Below are 20,927 nucleotides of genomic sequence, written 5' to 3'. Positions count from 1 at the left end.
ATAAAAAATATGTAATATTTAATATTTATTAGTTACTAAAATCATATTAAAACTTACAAAATAGTAGCAGCCATACGAACAAACTGATAACGACGGCCATGTGGTTATTCAGCAGCAGCAGGCGCTGCAACTGAAATAGAAGAAACATCATGTACAGAATCAATAGGTGCAACTACAGCCTGCAAATTACATATAACATTAATTAGATTAACAATATAGTAATTAAATATATACAGAAGCAGCCAAATGTATACTTACCTCCTTGACATCTACATCAGCAAAATTCTTTTCAACACCGTTTTTACCAAAAATTCTTAAATGGAAATAATTACAAAAACATTTTGTAAATACCAAATAACAACTGGCCTCCAATTGAAACTGACTAACAATTACATCAATACCATTGGTAAAACCGACTTTACCATTAACCGTTTCAATCTTAATGTGAAACGTTTTGTTGCCTATATATATAGTTGAAATTAAATCATTTGATGTATAATCATAGCACTTGGGCAGGATACAATCAGGAGTGACCTGTAGGAATGATAACAAAAATAATAAAAAGGTTAGTTTTCTAATCAGTTCAGAAAACGTAAATATATTAAGAAAAATAAACAGAAAGTAAAAAATAATTTTACACTAAAGTGAGATGTTGTAGATACCAGAGATGTCCAGAAAGAGCTACGACTCACGCCATCAACGAAATATGTTAGTTTGAATGTAGTACACTCTACATGATTGAAGATTACCAAACATCCTTTTTTTAGTCGTAAATGTAGGACAACATTCGACCAACCATGGAAAAGGAAAAGCTTTCCTTTTGCTTCGCTTAAACAAACAATAAACGTTCGGCCATCCTCAGTTTGTAGCAGAACATTTGTAGGCGCTTTATCCGTACCCCACAATTTACACGCAGCGTCAGATGGAATCGCATTATAAAGCAAACAATCCAAAATGAATTATAATTATAATTAAAATATATAAACAATACAATAATAATAAATTGTTTTTCATGACAAAAAAAAGAGGATGACCATCAGATGCCACGTGGCATCAAGCAGTCTTTTTTTGTTATCATGAAAGACAATTTATTATTATTGTATTGTTTATATATTTTAATTTTAATTATAATTTATTTTGGATTGTTTGCTTTATAAGGCGATTCCATCTGACGCCGCGTGTAAATTGTGGGGTACGGATAAAGCGCCTACAAATGTTCTGCTACAAACTGAGGATGGCCGAACATTTATTGTTTGTTTAAGCGAAGCAAAAGGAAAGCTTTTCCTTTTCCATGGTTGGTCGAATGTTGTCATATATTTACGACTAAAAAAGGATGTTTGGTAATCTTCAATCCTGTAGACTGTACTACATTCAAACTAAGATATTTCGTTGATGGTGTGAGTCGTAGCTCTATCTGGACATCTCTGGTATATACAACATCTCACTTTAGTATAAGATTCTTTTTTACTTTCTGTTTATTTTTCTTAATATATTTACGTTTTCTGAATTGATTAGAAAACTAACGTTTTTATTATTTTTGTTATCATTCCTACAGGTCATTCCTGATTGTATCCTGCCCAAGTGCTATGATTATACATCAAATGATTTAATTTCAACTATATATATAGGCAACAAAACGTTTCACATTAAGATTGAAATGGTTGATGGTAAACTCGGTTTTACCAATGGTATTGATGTAATTGTTAGTCAGTTTCAATTGGAGACCGGTTGTTATTTGGTATTTACAAAATGTTTTGGTAATTATTTCCGTTTAAGAATTTTTGGTAAAAACGGTGTTGAAAAGAATTTTGCTGATTCTTTACAGAATATGTCGAGGAGGTAAGTATACATTTGGCTGCTTCTTTATATATTTAAATACTATGTTGTTAATCTAATAAATGTTATATGTAATTTGCAGGCTGTAGTTGCACCTATTGATTCTGTACGTGATGTTTCTCCGATTTCAGTTGCAGCGCCTGCTGTTGGTAACAACCACATGGTCCTCGTTATCAGTTTGTTTGTATGGCTGCTACATATTTTGTAAGTTTTAATATGATTTTAGTAACTACTAAATATTAAATATTTTTGTTGACATAATAATACATAATTCTTTCTAGATTCATGTTCTTATTAATTTTTATTTTTAAAACAATACACAGGCTGTCTGATACTGTTTCGAGGATGGCTAAACTTGATTTTGGTTTAAAACCTATCACCATCAGACTTCTGCATCGGAGTCCGCAAAAGGAGTTTATTAACGGTACCAGACGTGAAAAGAAAGATGATGGTTTTCGTTATGCGTTAACCAGTTGGTCGAGATTCATGAAATCTGCTGGCATTCAGGTGGGTGACACGGTTCACTATTCTTTTGATGAAATTGACCAAGTCTTGAGTGTTGAATTGGTTGTACCTCACATGAGGCGTACTGATTAGTTCTTTGACATTTAGATTTGGTTTTCATATGATAGATATTAACTTCGTTATGGTTATTAGTTTTTAACATGGTTTATGGTTTTGAAGTTAAAGTTATTACATCTTATTATATCTTACATGTGGTTTCAACGACTATAATGACAATACGCCATGTCTAAAAAGTTTAATCTATGTTTTAATACTTTGTATTCCCATTCTCGGATCATCAATTATCATAATATCATAAATATTTTAAAATGTGACTCTGTATCATTAGAATGTTAAATAAAAGATAGATAAAAAACCATATAGAAACAACTTTTAAAATAGTAAACCACATTCTAATTTCTTACATTAGATGATATGTACATATAACAATCATACTTAAGAATGTAGATATTTAGAAATTAAGATATTCAGATACTAAGATAGCTGTTTATTTTAAAAAATATATTATCATGGCTGTTTATGTACAAATGTTAAAAATATAGTAATTCAAATTCCAGTTCTACTCGCTTTCCACCCAAACATGTTATCAATTGAATATGACAAACCAAACAAGTTACAAATTAAATTCAGATTCCTGTTCCATTGAATTACAACGAAGCAAAAGCGCCCCTTAAGTGATTAGTGGAATGATTATGAAACATCGGTTGCCCCTTTGAGACATTAATGGAACCATTATTAACCCCTATTATTCCTTAGTGATTTTTTTATTCCAAGTTTAACCTAAAGTTTAACTGTGGGAGAAAAGAATATCATTAGATAACTAAGTTTCATAATTGTTCCATTCAGGTTACTCTGTTAACTAGTTGTTAAAAAATTCATAACAATAGAACAATATTGAACCTTATAAATGGTTTATGTAGTTGAATTACTTTCTTATGTGAGTTAAGTGGAAAAATATTGAAACTTTGTTACTATTTGGTAGTTTTCACCTCTTCTTGAACCATGTTGTTTGACCTGTTTCAATTGTATTATATACCTTTAGTAAAAGAAAGTTTTGGTTGAAGGTTACAATCCTTGTGTATGCTTGGTATGATGAATGGAAACTGCCACCCATTACGAGCACTCAACAGTTAAAGGAAGCCTTGCAAAATTTGGCATCTATCCCTTCAAACCGCATTATTGTGAGACCTATTTGGCCTTCTTTTTTTCTTCTCACATGAAATTTCTTCTCAAATGAACCTTCCCCTATATATATATATATATATATATATATATATATATATATATAGGATCCTGTAAATTAATCTAATATTGTGAGAAGTGTGAGAAATAATGTGGTGATGACAAGTGTCCTATATCTAAATTAATTCAAATGGTGAATTAATAATTTTCTATTTCTTTCAATTAATTGATTAAAAGATAACTGCCCAAAATAACCGCCACCCTTTATTATAGGATTTCGAATTTAAGAATTAACCTACGAATTTGTGTCATCTTGTTCACTGGTTATTAATTCTGTAGTGTTATATAATTTTGTAGTGCAACCACCATTCAGAACTGTATAGTGTTATATATTTTTATATAGTGTTATATAGTGTTACATGGTGTTATATAATGGTTTTTGGTGTTATATAATTCTGTAGTGTTATATAATTTTGTAGTGCAACCACCAAAAAACACTATATAACACCATCAATTATTAATTATGTAGTGCAACCACCATTCAGAACAGTATAGTGTTATATATTTTTATATAGTATTACATGGTGTTATATGGTGTTATATAGTGTTCTTTGGTTTATATAGTGTTATATGATGGATGCATAGTGTTATATAGTGTTATATTTTTTCTGGTAGCATGTCTATGATGGATGTATAGTGTTATATATTGTTATATAGTGTTATATAGTGTTACATGTGTTATATGGTGTTATATGGTGTTACATAGTGTTATATGGTGTTATATAGTGTTATATGATGGATGTATAGTGTTATACATTTCTTGTAGTAGTTATATATTTCTGTATTTTTAGAATTTATGATCGATAGAATTTAGCATTTAAATTTGAATCGCTAGAATATATAAGTGAATTCCTAGAATTTAGGAGAGGTTACCTAATTTGAAACATATACAAAGACACTATTACCTCCTACAATTTTCAAATCAGTCCATATAATTAAAACACAATTTATAATTTGGTCCCTATTGATCTCAACCAATAGATCAAGGATCTAATGGTTTAAAACACTTCTTACACTTTAGACACTTTGTACACTATCCCTACCCTATATATATTTGGCTAGGAGTTGGTTAAAAAGTCCAAATTTCCTAAAAAGTGTACAAAATCATAAAACACCAAAATATCAACCATAAACACATCCAAAACCCACAAATAACAAAATGAAGATTACTAAAACAACATATATATGGTTTGTGTTTTGGATGATAATTCTCTGATTATCGAATGACAAACATTATTATGTTTTATGTTGATTAGCATGTTATGCTTTATATTCATAGTTCTACGATTATGTGTTTGAAGTTTTTATAGACTATTATGGTTTAAATATGGTGTTTTAGTAGTCTGCACTCTGTTATTTTTGGGTTTTAGGTGTGTTTTATGCCTAAAATTATAGTGTTTTATGACTTTTTACACTTTTTAGAAAATCTGGACTTTGTAGCCGAACCCCACCCATATATATATACGGGATGGATCATGAAAACTACTTTAAATGAGAAAATCAAAGAAACTAACTAAAAAAACATACCAATTTTTTTTTTTTTTTACAATTTTGTATTAGATGTCACTACAATTTATGTATAAAAAAAATTGTACTGCACATGTGTAACACTATCAAAAAGCCAAAACCACCTAACCCCCCCCCCCAACACCGACAACCTCAAAAACCTAAACCCCCACCCCCCAAAACCTAAATTCACCATCCCACCAAGAGCCTAACCCCCCCCCCCTTCCTCACAAAAAAAAAAAAAAAAAAAAACAAAAAAACCAAACCCCCTCCACCCACACCCAAAAACCTAATTCTAATCCTAAACCACCAAAAAAACCTAATCCTAAAAGCAAACTAAACTAAAAAGCTTACTTTAAGCATATAATGCACATAAGTATACATATAATGCACATTTGCAGTACAAGTTTTTTATACATAAAAACTAGTGAAATTTTATAAAAAATGTAAAAAAAAATTGGTATATTTTTTAATCTTTTTTAGTTAGTTTTTTATATGTAGGTTTCTCATGATTCTCTCCCTATATATATGTATATATATATATATATATATATATATAAGCGGAAGATTCATTAAAAAGTGGGTTTTGCTAAGTAGTCTAAGAAGAATTATGGAGATGACATGTGACACTTTTTATAAGTAGGACGAAAGGGTATTTTGGTTCAAAAACACCAATCCTTACCCTATTGTTTTCTTAAACATACAACAAAAAAAAAGTCTAGTACAAAAAGTATAACACAAAAAATCTAGTACAAAAAATCTAGCACAAAAATATAACACAAAAAATCTAACAGAAAAAGTTTAGTACAAAAATTTAGTACCAAAAATCTAGAACAAAAATATCATACAACATAGAAATATAACACAATTTTTAGGGTATTTTAATTTTCGTATTTTATATAGCAATATCATACTCAAATTAAAGATAAAAAGATATTCTTTTATGGTGAATTTAAAAAAATTATAATAATATAAAAAGTTATGCACGTTTGAAAATGGAAAGAAATATGTATGCACCTTGCATGTGGAGAGTGAAAGTCAACAAATAGACTTTTCCAAGAATGTTATTTCACTCATTTTTTTTTCTACATTTTCATCTTAGCCATTAATTAGAAAAATAAAAGGTTAAGATCTCTTATTTTCCTACTTGAGCAATATATATATATATATATATATGTATATATATATATATATATATATAGGGAGCCGCTAGAATGAGAACCACCTCGAGTTGTAAGAACCGCGAGAACTACACCCCACGGAGCGCCGTTCGCCATGATTTTTTTTTACAAGTAGATGTGTATATTATAAACACAGCCGTAAAAAATCATGGCGAACGGCGCTCCGTGGGGTGTAGTTTTTTACACCACAAGTTTGGTGAAAAAAAAAAGAAAAAAGAAAAAAAATTAAAAAACACCAAACTTGTGGTGTAAAAAACTACACCCCACGGAGCGCCGTTCGCCATGATTTTTTACGGCTGTGTTTATAATATACACATCTACTTGTAAAAAAAAAATCATGGCGAACGGCGCTCCGTGGGGTGTAGTTCTCGCGGTTCTTACAACTCGGGGTGGTTCTCATTCTAGCAGCCCCCTATATATATATATATATATATATATATATATGGATGATGAGAAAATTAGTTTAAATGAGAAAACCAAAAAACTAACTAAAAAAGCCCAAAAAACATACCAATTTTTTTTTTAATTTCTATAAAAAATCGCAGGTTTTTGTACATGGAAAAAAAATTTCAAAAAAAAAATAAATTTTTTTGTTGTATTGCACACGTGCACTATTACGGATATAGTGCACATGTGTAGTACATGTGTAGTACACATATAATCACATATATTGCACATGTGCAATACAAAATTTTTTTTTTTTTGAAAATCTTTTTTATGTATAAAAACTAGCGATTTTTTGTTAAAAAATTGTAAAAAAAAAAAATTGTATGTTTTTTAGCTTTTTTTTTAGGTTTTTTTAGTTAGTTTTCTAGTTTTCTCATTTATATGTAGTTTTCTTATGATCCTCTCCCTATATATATATATATATATATATATATATATATATAGAGAGAGAGAGAGAGAGAGAGAGAGAAAGGTTAACATACTTCACGGCTTATCATACTTTACGTAGGAGACAATGGTAATAGTTGAATCATGGGTATAATCACGCATGGAACATATAATCACGCACGTTATTTTGGTCAAAAAAATAATTACGCATGTTATATATTTCGTGAGGTACGTTAATGTACGTTAAGGCATGAAGTACATTATACTTTCTCCATATATACATATATATAAATATATATAATATACATATCCAAAGGACTTCTTAAGGTCATTGAAATTTTCTTAAAACACCCCTAAAGCATGATATACAAGTCTTTTAAGCATCAGAAAACATCCATTTCCACTTCTACCCTTCAACTAAAAAAACACGGATACAATAGGGTTTCACTCTCGTTTCAAAACATTTCAAAATGCCCGCTCCTCTCTCTCTTCGGCGATTCCAGATCTAGGGTTTTTCTCCATCACGTTTCTACTGCTCCAATTCCTCATGAAAATCATACAGTCCTCTCAAGAACTTCGAGTAAGTGCTTTTCTAGATTTTGTCCAAATTCATTGGAATTTTATATTGTAGATCTAGGTTTCAAACTTTTGATATGAACCGATTTCGTTGAGGTAATTATTGTTTGGATCTGTAAATATGAAATCCGTACCATTTGTTTTGTTACAGGAGTTGAAGATGATGCAAGCTGTTGTTTTAATTGGTGGTGGTTAGCAACGATAGAGATGGTGGTGGTCTGCGGCTTGTGGTGGTAGTGGTTAGCGTCAACAGATTCTGGTGACCCAACCTAGGGTTTAGAGTTTCCACATTCTGGTAGCCCTATATAGGGTTCTGACCATAACCCTAATCCGGTGAAAGTTGTAGATCTGGTCAGTAAGGGAATGACATCTTTCCTTACATTCTTTTGATTTTCAAGCGGTTTATAATTATAGTTACATGATCTGTTGATTTTCACGCGTTTACGTTTGATTGAAGTTGAATCAGACGATTAATAACATATATGATTCCAGAGGTAAAGATTGAAACATGAAGATTTCTCCCAGATCCGATTTAGGTCTCGCAGATCTGGTAAGTTTTGCTACTCACTTCGCCCAAATTTCAGCAGATCTGATATTATAAAATATAAGTTCACATTAGTTTCGCTCTCTTTACAGTCATTAATCGGAAGGTTACGGATCAAAAGATGTACCTCAGCTTCTGGACATCATCTTTACCAAAGGTTGTTACTTATCAAATGTTTATATGGCTGGTATTTCAAGTAATCATCCACAATTTGTGTGATTTAATCCAACTTTATGTATTTGTTAAATTTACAGAGTGGCGGGTGGGGTTCACCAGACCAAACATGTACACAGGTAGGCTCATTGCCCTTATTTTTCAGTGGGTCATTGCCGAGTAGAGTTTACTCATGCTTCTTCATGTAAATTCTTCCTCATATTTATGTTTATTTTTGTTACGATCTGGTTAATTTGGGATTGGGGTTTTTTTATAGTTGGTTCAGTTGAAACTGATCTAATGTTATTTAACACATGGTGTTTATATTTCTTTTGTTACTTCTAAAATGCTTGGATTTTCATGTATTCTATTTGTTTTGCTGCAGGGTAGATGATTCGGCTATTAAGTTAATGCATTAGGTACAAGTTCATTAAAGCATGGTGAAGTTTTGGGTTGCTTGTGTGGAGACTTGATGAGCATGGGTGGCCCGACATCAACAACAGGCGGCGGCTAGGGTTCCGACCACCCGGTAAGTGCAGTTCATCCAAAAATTGTTACCGATTAAAATGAACTATCACTTAAAAAGAGAAATTTAAAAAAGATTTCTTAATTTAAATGTAATTTTATTATATGCATTTGTGTTTTTAGTGAATTTTAATATATTGAATTGCGGGAAAAAAATAAAAAAAATCGAGTTGAACGGGTCGTGTTCGGGTTCATATGTATGACGTGTTTTAGTCCTATCAGCGAGACTTTTCGACTGTGTTGAATGATGTTTTGGATATAAATTTCATAACAGGTAAACGGACTTGCATCGAAAGAGTTTGCAGCTCGTAATGATTTGGTTCGCAATACCTGATGGGGGGTGCTGCTGCGCCCAAATGCCCAATCAGACCGGAGGTTGGGCTGCGTCAGTATCTCGTACAAATAATATCAAGTTTGATTCAGGTGATCTGTTTGTTCAGTTTGCCAGATGTATATAAGTACGTTACATTTTGTTAGATTCCATAGTGGTTACATGGACCTGGTCTACTTATGTATTACTTATTGTGATGCATGAATTTCGTAGATGGACGATTTGATTATGATGAATACTTTCAGCAAAGTGAAGAGTCGAGCCAATTCAGGAATGAATATGAAATGAGAAAGATGAAGCAGGCTTGTATTTGTCTTTCTATTTTTTGTGTGATATAACCTTTTCCATTTTTCTCCTATTTTATATAACATGTTCAATTTATTCTTATTTTATATAGGATCAAGGCTTGGATATGAAATCAGAAGGTCTCGATACTTTGAAAAACATGGCACAGACGAGAGGAGGATCAAACCTTCTAACCAAGTTCCGTTGAAGATTCCAGCAACTCCAGTAAGGTTGTTTCACAATTTTATTATAGGTTTGTTTTTTCACTGGAAAACAAACGACACCCATAAAGATGAATCTTTAGGTGATAAAGATCATCTTTTGTTGGTAAAGTTGGAGTCCTTTTATGTAATGTGAAGTGGGTATTGTTGTTTCAAGATTTTGAAGGGGTTTGATTTGAAGTGGGTCCTGATTGAACAGATCTTGATGTTGTTAATAGATGGTTCTAGAAGGTCTATGCTTTTTGTGTGTGTGGAAGTTGGTGTGTGTGAATTCGGAGAAGGTAAATTTAGTGTTTATAACCTTTTGAAATCAGTTAGAATAGTAATGAGTGGAATTGAATGCTGAATTTGTCTATTTTCGCTGAAAAATATATTTTTTGGGTTCTGTTAGGACGTGACGATGAAGGTTATATCGTTCTCACAACATGGACCCTGTGCGATTAAATGTGATGTTTTTCTTGAAATTTTGACACCTTTCTTTGTTCTTAAGGGCCGTTTTGAGATACTTTCGTTGGTTGGATCATTTATTCCGTCTGAGAGCCGAGGAATAAGAAACAGATCGGGTGGGATGAGTGTTTTTCTGTCAAGCCCTAATGGGCGTGGCGTTGGCGACAGTGTTGCGGGTCTTTTGCTTCTCGTCATTCATCTTTTCTATTAGTTTTTTGGGTGTTTGTTTAATTGTTTGTTATAAACCAGATTATCGTTGGAAGTTTCTTGACAGGCGTCCAGTAGGAACAGAAACCCGCCAAGAAACAGAAGCCTGATAACATAACAATCACACTCCCAACTACAGCCGTGGTTCCAGTTCAGGTTCTGTTTTCAGTTCAGACATCAGCACCGGTTCTCGTGCCAGCGCCAACGCCCGCAGGTATGTGAGCTACCTATAGTTGATTATGCTCATGATGGTTTCCTTATAAATGATTTAGAATTATTTATATATGGAGGTTGGTTGGTTCGATAAGCCGGAAAACTCTAGCGGTGCAATCGGTGCACGGTTGTCTGCCAATGCTGCCAGTGTTCGTGGGTTAGTTGGTGATGCGCTTGCTCAGATCGTTCAAGACTTATCATCCGCTATCAGCGATTTATTCATCGCTTTTACAGCTTGCTGGCAGTTGGCTCTCATAATTCTTGCTATGATTCCGTTAGCGTCTATTAATGGATATGTTCAGATGCGGTTTATGAAAGGGTTTAGTGCTGATGCTAAACTGATGTACGAGGAAGCGAGTCAGGTGGCGAATGATGCAGACGTACAGTATTGTCTTTTTGTGCAGAAGAGAAAGTTATGCAACTGTATAGAAGTAAATGCGAGGGTCCGAAAAAGACCGGGATTAAACAAGGGTTAATTAGCAGGACCGGGTTTGGGATTTTGATTTTTATTTTACTTTTTTGCATGTATGCTGGCAGTTTTTATGTGGGAGCTCGGTTTGTTCAGGCGGGAATAACTCATTTCACAAGTGTTTTTAGAGTTTTCTTTGCTTTAACAATGGCAGGATTAGTAGTGTCTAATCAAAGCTCGTTTGCACCCGATACAAGTAAAGCGAAAAGCTTTGCGGTCTCAGTTTTTGCTATTCTAGATCGGAAGTCAGAGATTGACCCAAGTGATGAATCTGGTGTGACTTTGGACACGGTCAAAGGGGAAATCAAGCTCGTTTGCACCCTATCAAGCCCAAAAGCTTTGCAGTCTCAGTTTTTGCTATTCTAGATCGGAAGTCAGAGATTGACCCAAGTGATGAATCTGGTGTGACTTTGGACACGGACCAAAGGGGAAATCGAGCTTAGACACATTAGTTTTAAATATCCGGTCCAGACCTGATGTTGAGATATTTGGTGACCTATGCTTAAAAAAATCCTTTTGTGCAAAAGTTCATACTGATTTTTCTTAATCTATTTTTGTGCCACTTAAAAGTATCATAAGACTAAAAGCTGAAGTGCAAAGCCGTGAAGGTCTCCTCCATCCATAACTTTTAAACTGGTTGATAGTATTTAAGGTCAATAATTCAATATTTCCTACAATGTTTTTGAAGCTACATTATGAAGACACTCTTAATTAAGATTTCTTAAAATGAGACCTACCTATATTGTTTTAAAATAAAAAAGTTAAATTAAAATAATTAAATTTGTATATCAAATAAAAAGTTTTATCAAGTATAACCTTAAATACTTAACAAGGGTATCTACTGAGTTGGTCTTCAAGTCATTTAAATTCTTGTTAAATTAGGTTGTCTTTTTTAAGTTAAGTTACGAGACAAATACTTACATTAACAATACATAAGCAAAGCAAATAATATATGTATCTTTTTAAACTTTAATTACATTGTTGTCTTTTACTTTTATGTTATCAACAAACTATTACATTGGTGTCTTTTTACTTTTGAGTAATCAATAAAGTATTTTTCTCAGTTATCTTTTAAAACCTAAAATTAAATTATTATCAATCTCATCTATTTTTTTAATTGTTCAATCCTTTGATGCATCAATAGAGATGGGCATAATCGGGTATTCTTAAAACCCGGAACCGGTTCAAACCCGGAACCGGGTATGGATACAAGTGAGTGGAACCGGGTTCTCAGTGGAACCGGGTTCTCAGTGGAACCGGGTCTGGGTACAACCCGGGTACACATCAATATTTTTAGAACCGGTGTAACCGGTTTCGGGTACAATAGAACCGGGTCCGGGTACTGTGTGGAACCGGTTACGGGTACTATTTGGAACCGGTTGCAGTGAGTATTTCAATAAAGCTGATGGTTACTGTTCAGAACCGGTTCCACTGAAAAAGTTGTTTTTTTTTTATTTTTGTACCGTTAGGAACCGGTTTTCAAATATAAAAATCGATTTCGGTGCATACATTTCAATTTGCATCCAATCCATCCATCTTCTGTCTTCTGTAAACACATTCAAAGAACAATATCGCATCAGAAGAAGGAGTTGTTTTGATTTTAGAAACCAAGCGTAACCCCCGCAATTTGGAAATATTTTGATTTGTGTTTTAGAAACCATTGGGCCTTTTGCGAACCATCGCTCTCATCTCGACTAAATCCCAATTGCACCAAACATCCATATTGCGGCTATGCGATAATGTTCCCACTACAAATGGAGCATTTGAACCTTGTGGAACATTATTGACGGATGGGGAGTTTGTGGTTTTAGAGTTCTTTGAAGCCATTAAAAATATGTAAATAAGGAGAAGAAATAGATAGAAGAAGAAGATGATTTGTGAAAAAAAAAATTGTGATATATATACTGTAACCGGTTCCAACGGTCATATAGGAACCGGTTCCAACGGTCAGATTTTGCATTTAATGTGTTTAGATATTCAAGATTCGGTTCCAACGGTCATATAGGAATTGGTTCCGACGGTCATATAGGAATCGGTTCCAACGGTAAAATACCGGGTACAGATAGGAACCGGGTACGGGTAGGAACCGGGTACAGATAGAAACTGGGTACGGTTGTTTTTTTTTTTACAAAAAATGGGAACCGGGTAATACCCGTCGGGTTTTTTAAACCTGGGACCGGTTCCTCTGAGCATCGGGTAGGAACTGGAACCGGGTCCGAGTCCGGGTCGGATCAACTGGAATCGGGTAGGAACCGAGTATTATGCCCATCTCTATGCATCAATACCATTCACATCCAACCCATAAGTCTAACAACCATAAGAAACGCTGGCGAATAAAGTGATGTGGCAGGTAGTAACTTACCCATAAGTCTAAAGCTTTTTGTGCACAATCAAACAAAGAAGGTCATGTTGATGCTTGCATCACCTATGACAGGATGTGTTTCAGTTTGGTGACAAATGTATCATTAAGTGCCTCAAACCCAGCTCATAGGAAATGTCATAACCATCTTATTAATCAAGTTTTGTTTTGTTCTTGATCTTTCTCACATTTAAGATGGACGGGTTGGGGTAATGGGTCAAAACGGGCCCCTTAAATGGAACTGTTGAAATGCGTTGGGTTAGTTGACTTCATTCCCCCTTTTTGCTAATTTCTTTCATGGTCTTACTACACATGTAATAGAGGTGGTAAGATGGACGGGTTGGGTAATGGGTCAAAAAGTGGTTTTACTAACTGATGAAACATGAAAAGGGCTGGTCAGGTCGGCTCCTTTTCTCTGTCAAAGGGTGTTTTCACGTCAATGGCCAAAACGGCTTATAAGTCGGTTCAAAGAGGAGTTCCAAAGATTTAAACGCTTTAAAACACGAAACATAGATATTCAACTTAATGCTTATGGCATAGATAAACCATACAGATGTTACGAATAAGAAAACCAAACGAGTATCGCAATATGTCGTCACACAATTTTCTTTGTTTTCTCCTAAAGCCGGTAACCGGCCGTCACACAATAACCACCAAACGCCATTACGAAACCACCAATTGCCGCACACCGCTAATTCTCCGCCGCCGAAGAAGGCCGTAACTGACCCTCACGTTCTGCTACACTGCCACCATCGTTGTCGCATGCCACATCGGAAACTACATCCTCGTACATAGCTCTAAATTCACCAGTCTAAGTGATATGTTTCCCGCCGCATCGCGCGGGTAAACGACTAGTATATATATATATATATATATATATATATATATATATGAGAAGGATTCGGTAGGAACCACCCTTTATTGCGAGAATCGCGAGAACCAATTTGAACACAAACAAAAATACCTAAAGAAATCTAAAAAACACATAAAAAACTTTTTAATATCTTTTTTATTAAAATCGCTACTTTTCGTTAATAAAAAATTGTGTTTTTTAGATTTTTTAAGTTCTTTTAGGTTTTTTTTGGGTTTAGTTTTTAGCATTTAGCTGGGGGGGGGGGGGTTAGGTTTTTGGTGGGTGGGGGTAGGTTTTTTTAGGTTTTGGTGGTGTAGTGGGTTTATTTTGTTGTGTTCACATTGGTTGTCGCGGTTCTCGCAATAAAGGTGGTTCTCGCATAAACCCCGCCCTATATATATATATATATAGAGAGAGAGAGAGAGAGGCCAGTTAACGTACAATACGACTTAAAACGCAATGACTCAATTTAAAAAAAAAGGTGTTTTTCCCTACTTTGTAAAACGCAATGACACAATTTAAAAACCTAGATCGTAAAAATGTAATTCCAAAATTTCTTACATAGATCGAAGCTGATTTCTTCAGATTTCTTCAACGATTGACGAAATTTGAATGTTAGAAACACTTATCAGCGATCGAATCGAACCAATCGAGTGATTTGCTTCAAAATCACATGAAAAATGAGATATTATATGAAATTAAACTGGGTTTCTTCAAAAAAAGTCAAAGAACACGTTGACTGGGTGTTTGAGTCATTGATTGGTGACGAAAATCGCACTATAATGTAGTGATTATTGAGATAAAGTGAAGAAAAGGTTGAAGATGGTGAGTTTTGAAAATGGTGGGTTTTGAAGTTATAAAGAGAAGAAGGGAGAAGGCCGGATGAAATTGACAAAAATACCCTTTCTCTTTATTTTAAATTTTGTCACATGTCATAATCCTATTGCTTCCTATCCTTCCTAGCCAAAATAAACTTCATATTTGATACTCACCCATATACGTATCATATTAACACATAACATAATACGAATGTACATATATGTATATGTTTGTGTTTTGTACATAAGGAACTCAAGTCGGCTTCCTGTTATTGATTAGAATGTTTGAAGATAAATTCAAACAAAGGATAAAAAATTTTTAGTGGGATCGAGAGAAGCAGTGGCAGAGTATTGTGGGTGCCCGGGGGTGCACCCGCCCACCCCAATGTTTCGGTTATAAGTGTATAAGTTCCGATTTTTCGTCCGAGAATTTTAAAATTATATAGGATCGCCCCCCGATTATTTTTCCTAAATTGTATATCCTAAATATTTATAAACTTTGTATATAAATGATGGGTAGTTTGGTAAATATACACTTTGTTTTATTTGGAACTATTGTTATTTAACCCGACTTGAATCGAATAGCCAACCCGACCCGACCTGACCTGTCACATCCCAACCGATGGTGGAATCATCGGGGCATGGCACTGAGCGAAACAGATTGTTCAGAAGTTTCCACAAGAACTATTCATGAAATCCAGTTATAGATACGTCCCATACCGTATCCCGAATAAACAAATACATTATTACAGATAACATCCAAACAAGTAATTCTGTTCCGACAACTCAGATTTAACATAAATAATTATTGTTCAATGCTTCTAAGACCCAGCCTGACAAGATCTACAGATAACTATGCCCTAGTTGCTTGTTCCTGACAGACAACTATTTGTTGGGGGCCTCTAAAGCTTTATTCTAGCTTCACTTCCCTAGCAAGCAAATATATTAAACACCTGTCACATACGTTAAAATAAAGTCAATACATAAAATGTAAAGGTGAGCATACAAGTTTAATAATAGCATATAGAGTTCGAATAGTTTACGCATAACCAGCACGTACACAGGGGGAAATGATGCATGTTAATTATCGACATGGATCTATCGATACCAACGACTGCGGGTTGACTGTTCGAGACACTTCGCAATACATGATTACCACCGTAATCCATGCAAGTAATGGTCCTTAACAACCCCCGTGAGAACGGGTGCTGAGTCCAAACTATAGTACTATGTTGTTAAGGCAGGTAGACAGCATTCCACGTGTAAACATAAGAACAAGCTTTCATTTAGTCACGTAATACATGCAATCGGTTAGCGTTCAAATAGTTTGAAGAGTAAATTTCAAACTTCGTCCTTTATGTATGTCTAATATATCAAAGTATGTCCTTTATCTTTATTAACCTCAGAAAACATCCTTAATGTTTGAAAATCCTTACATGTTACGTCCTTTAGTCCTAATCCAGTTACTTTTCATGGTTAAATTTGACTAAGTCAACCCCACATAAGGGTATTTTGGTCATTTTATCATAAATATCAAAATAAATAATCATCAAAAACAATAAATATATACAGACTAAATGTTTCTCCTTCTCTCTCTAACTATCCTAACCCTAAATGTTTCTCCTTCTCTCTCTAACTATCCTAACCCCACCACCACAACCCAGCTGCCACCGCCACCACCACCACAGATCTGCCACCACCACCACTTCACCTGCAACTTTAATCTGCTCCAAACTAGTTTTCCGGCAAATTTCAAACCAGCTTTCCGGCAATAAAATCACCAGTTTTCCGTTGCCATATTTAGTAACTTTTAATTTTAATGTTTTAAATAAACTTATGTTAAACTTTTTATCAACAGGAAATGATATTTAGAGGAACCGACACGGTAGCAGTGCTGATAGAGTGGATCTTAGCAAGGTTGGTGTTACATCCTGATGTACAACAAAAGGTCCAAGAAGAGCTTGACCGGGTCGTGGGTAGGTCGCGTGCGGTGACAGAAGCCGACATCACTAGTTTGGTTTATCTACCCGCGGTGGTGAAAGAAGTTCTGAGGCTACACCCACCGGCAAATTTCAAACCAGTTTTCCGGCAATCAAATCATCAAGCTTATTCATCATCACCTGCAACTCATCTCACCCCTTCAACTCCCCTTCAACTCTCTTCCGTAACCGACTCTCACCCCTGCAACTCTCTCTTCCGTAACCGACTCTCACCCCTTCAACTCCCCAATTATTCAAACCCTAACTCACCCTCAAATCTCCAAATCTTCACAGATCTACGATCCAAATCAAAAAATTTCCGATCAATTCATCTAGATCTGATATTCAACACGATGGTAGTCAACGGTCGTGGATTGAAACGGATGAAACGGCGAGTAACCGCCGATCTCAACGACTTTTTAACGTTTCCGTCCAGCGAAGTTACGGCGGCGGAACCGTTTCGGACCGACGTGAGAACGTTTTTGCTCCGGCACGCGCTGCTTCCGCCGATGTCGTCGCTGATTCCGCATCTGCTGAAGTGGCAGATGTTGTTTAGGGTTGGTGAAAGGAGTGGTGGTGGTGATGATGCGTGTGTGTGTTGAGAGAGAGAGAGAGGGGGGTGTTTATGTGTGAGAGAGAGAGCTGATGTGTTGTGAGAGAGATAGAGAGAGAGTTGTATGTATATATATATATATAATTTTTTTATTATTTATTTTACTATTTATGATAAAATGACCAAAATACCCTTATGTGAGGCTGACTTAGTCAAATTTAACCATGAAAAGTAACTGGATTAGGACTAAAGGACGGAACATGTAAGGATTTGCAAACATTAAGTATGTTTTCTGAGGTTAATAAAGATAAAGGACATACTTTGATATATTAGACATATATAAAGGACGAACTTTGAAATTTACTCACAGTGATTGATTATGGATTGAAGGGAGCGCTGAGAGTAGCGTTAGCCTGAATAGTTCGATAGCATAACGATAAGTAACACGGAAAATGCAAACAAGTGTAAATGGATCGAATAGCCTGGTCGATCGAACAGCAGGTTCGATCGAATGGGCTGTTCATTCGGTTTGAAAGTCCGTTTGAACAGTCCTGTTCGATCGGCCGGTAGGCTCGATCGGCTGGACCATTCGAGTGGATTGTTTCTTCCTCTGAGAAGGATGTGTTTGTGTATGATGGTCCGAACTTTTGAAGTTTTTGTTGTAGCATTTGAGAACACTGAAGTGTTCTTACCTTTCAGGTCGATCGATCGAACGGTCTGTTCGATCGGCCGGCTTAACCGATCGGTTAGGAACTTCAGAAGTGATCCTCAGCAGGATGTCACTCGATCGAACAGCATGCTCGATCGGGTGGCACTCCATACTACGAACGAGTTGTAAAATCGATTAAGTGTTGAAGCATAGTATCTCATGATCCGAAGAGTAATGTTTACCAATCGAGTAGCATATTCGATCGAACATCACCTCGTCAATAGCATACTTCATGAAGTTTGAAAGTGTGGGACCATGTGCTAGCCGATCGGCTGGCCCGGTCGATCGGCTGGTATGTCCGATCGGCTGGGCTATTCGTTCGGACAGCCTAGCCGTTCGGCCAGCAATTCTGACCTGGTCGGCCTTTCGTCTACCACTTGGCTGTTTTGATTGTTTTGATATGATTTCAAGGTATTTTGACAGCGAGTTAAACCATAGAACGTGGGTTCTTACTTGCTTTACCGGTTCGGACAGGAATCACCCAAGTCCGGCCGGTGAATTGTTTAGAACGGTAGTTTGATGTTTTAACCCGAAAATGTTAAGATTCTTGCAAATCCTAGTTTGTTTATGTGGAAATCGGTTAGATATAAGCTATTCATGGTTGAATGAGGCCAAGGTATGATGTTCTTCAAGAACACCATGATGACATCATCCAAGAACACTTAGATCTTGGTGATTTCACGGTTAGAATTCAAGTTTTGAAAGATAGAAAGGTGTAGAATCGTGTAATGATCAAAACATACAAGAATTAGAGTGAAAACTTACCGGAGTTGAGAGAAATCTGAGAAAAGGTGAAGAACAAGGGCTGGTTCGGTCAGAGCTTTCCAAAAGTAGAAAGAGTGACAACGACAGGGCTATTTATAGGCTCCAAAAGAGGAAAGTGTCAACCGATCGGCCAGGACCTCCGATCGAATGGCCTGCTCGATCGAACAACCTGTTCGATCGGCTGGCCTGTTCGATCAGGGTGCTTCCTGTTCGATCAGCAACCCTTTTCGAGTGTTTCGCGACGGTTTTCGATATTTTGATTTCGATGGACAATGATACGAATACGATAGAGTTCCTAGTCAAATTACTTTCAGTCCCACTACTATTTCTAACATACAATCATCTGTAATTCGCGTTTCGATGTCGGTTTCGATTGAGTTTGATTGCTTTTCGAGTTTCGATTCGAGTTTCGATTGATCACCACACAAATCATAAAGTAAACACGCACAGGTAACACATAAGGCACACACACACGTATAACCATACCAAAATTCGCGTAATTCGAGTTTTGAGTTCGATGATAGTTAGATCAGTTTGATTACTGATTAGTTAACTTTATCGCATTGTTACTTCCTACTATTCACAGTCGTAAATCGGTCACTTTGGTTAAACATTCGATCATTTCATTTAGACAACACTTATTCCACATAATACAGAAGTAAAAGAAACATTAATAGTCAAAGAAGTCAAAGTTGACTTGGACTTTGACTTTGACTTTGACATTCGAAAACACGGGGTGTTACACGACCCAAAACATAACGATAGGAAAAAAATTTGGGTCCTATCACTTTACGCCCCCTCGAAACTTTTGGTCAAGCTCCACCACTGGAGAGAAGAGACAACCAAGAAAAAGCTGTTAGACTGATGATTTAAACTTAATTATGCTATAACTTATGTATTTGTATTATAACTTATACTCTCGATATGTAAGATGACCGATATGGCGGTGATAAGCGGGTACAAGTTTCAAACTGCCATGGCAGTTATTCCCGCCAAAATGGAACCGCCAAATTGTCATGTATATAAGTTTGATATGCGGCAACTACTTCTGGTATCAAGACATATTCAGTTATATATGAATTGTTCAATTATTCAGTTTGAACTTCTTGTATTCATATCTTCTTTCTGAACATTCAATTCGGTTCAACCATGAATATGAATGCATCCATGTCTCAAACTTCCGCTGCAAATATGATGTCTGATTCCCAACATAGTGGTACCAGAGCACCGTTGGGAAGGAAGACAGAAATCAAACTCACATCAAGCATGTTGCCATGTCAACACGGCATAGACGAAGAGAACCGTTGGGAACGACAAAGAGACTCTGTTATTATTGTCACCAACCAGGGCACCAGATTTATTCTTGTAAGGTGAAAGAAAATAACGAAGCGAGCCAACTGATTCATCAGGCGGTGAATGTAGGAATACAGAAACAAGAAGGAGTAATCAATGATCATCAAGAGATGATTGTTATCGGTACCGAAGGAGGCCAATGGGTAGACATCTGGTACGTTAGTTCTGTATTTCACATCATATTGCTGGAAATTTGAATGTTTTTAAACGCATTAAACACATCGTTGGGGTTGACACAAGATCTGGGGAAAACAATTTCTTATTTACTCGAGGGGTTGGGGCGGTAGAAATAAAATCAAGCAATGAGACCATGACAATACAAAGTGTATTATACTCACCAGAATTAGACCGGAATGTGTTGAGTTTGGACCAATTAACGTTGCAAGGTTACACCGTTAACAAATCGGGTGACACTTGCAAAATCTTTCCAATGTTCTCAACAC

General features: G+C 35.5%; 1 protein-coding gene and 1 long non-coding RNA gene across 10 annotated transcripts; both read left to right on the top strand.

Annotated features, from left to right (window-relative positions):
• The first annotated feature begins 7,546 nt into the window (after positions 1–7,546).
• Positions 7,547–11,644, top strand: LOC110885134. 9 transcript variants are annotated; one of them, XR_002561885.2, is made up of 10 exons: positions 7,547–7,704; positions 7,852–8,051; positions 8,193–8,250; positions 8,337–8,401; positions 8,499–8,537; positions 8,783–8,926; positions 9,197–9,345; positions 9,467–9,559; positions 9,651–10,627; positions 10,704–11,644. It is a non-coding gene; the product is annotated as an uncharacterized LOC110885134 (long non-coding RNA). The 9 variants fall into 9 exon arrangements; XR_002561884.2 differs by having other exon boundaries at positions 8,167–8,250; XR_002561882.2 differs by having other exon boundaries at positions 8,158–8,250.
• A 5,099-nt stretch (positions 11,645–16,743) lies between these two features.
• On the top strand, positions 16,744–17,777 carry LOC118487259 (cytochrome P450 2F3-like). Its single transcript, XM_035983939.1, has 2 exons — positions 16,744–16,893; positions 16,984–17,777. The coding sequence occupies exon 2, from the start codon at positions 16,987–16,989 to the stop codon at positions 17,704–17,706; it is 720 nt and encodes a 239-aa protein (XP_035839832.1). The 5' UTR covers positions 16,744–16,893; positions 16,984–16,986; the 3' UTR covers positions 17,707–17,777.
• Positions 17,778–20,927: the final 3,150 nt, after the last annotated feature.

The sequence above is a fragment of the Helianthus annuus genome, chromosome 15 (genome assembly GCF_002127325.2).
Source record: "Helianthus annuus cultivar XRQ/B chromosome 15, HanXRQr2.0-SUNRISE, whole genome shotgun sequence".
NCBI classification, from domain to species: Eukaryota; Viridiplantae; Streptophyta; class Magnoliopsida; order Asterales; family Asteraceae; genus Helianthus; species Helianthus annuus.
The sequence above is the reverse complement of the archived record's forward strand: the minus strand, read 5'-3'. Positions and strand labels throughout refer to the sequence as shown.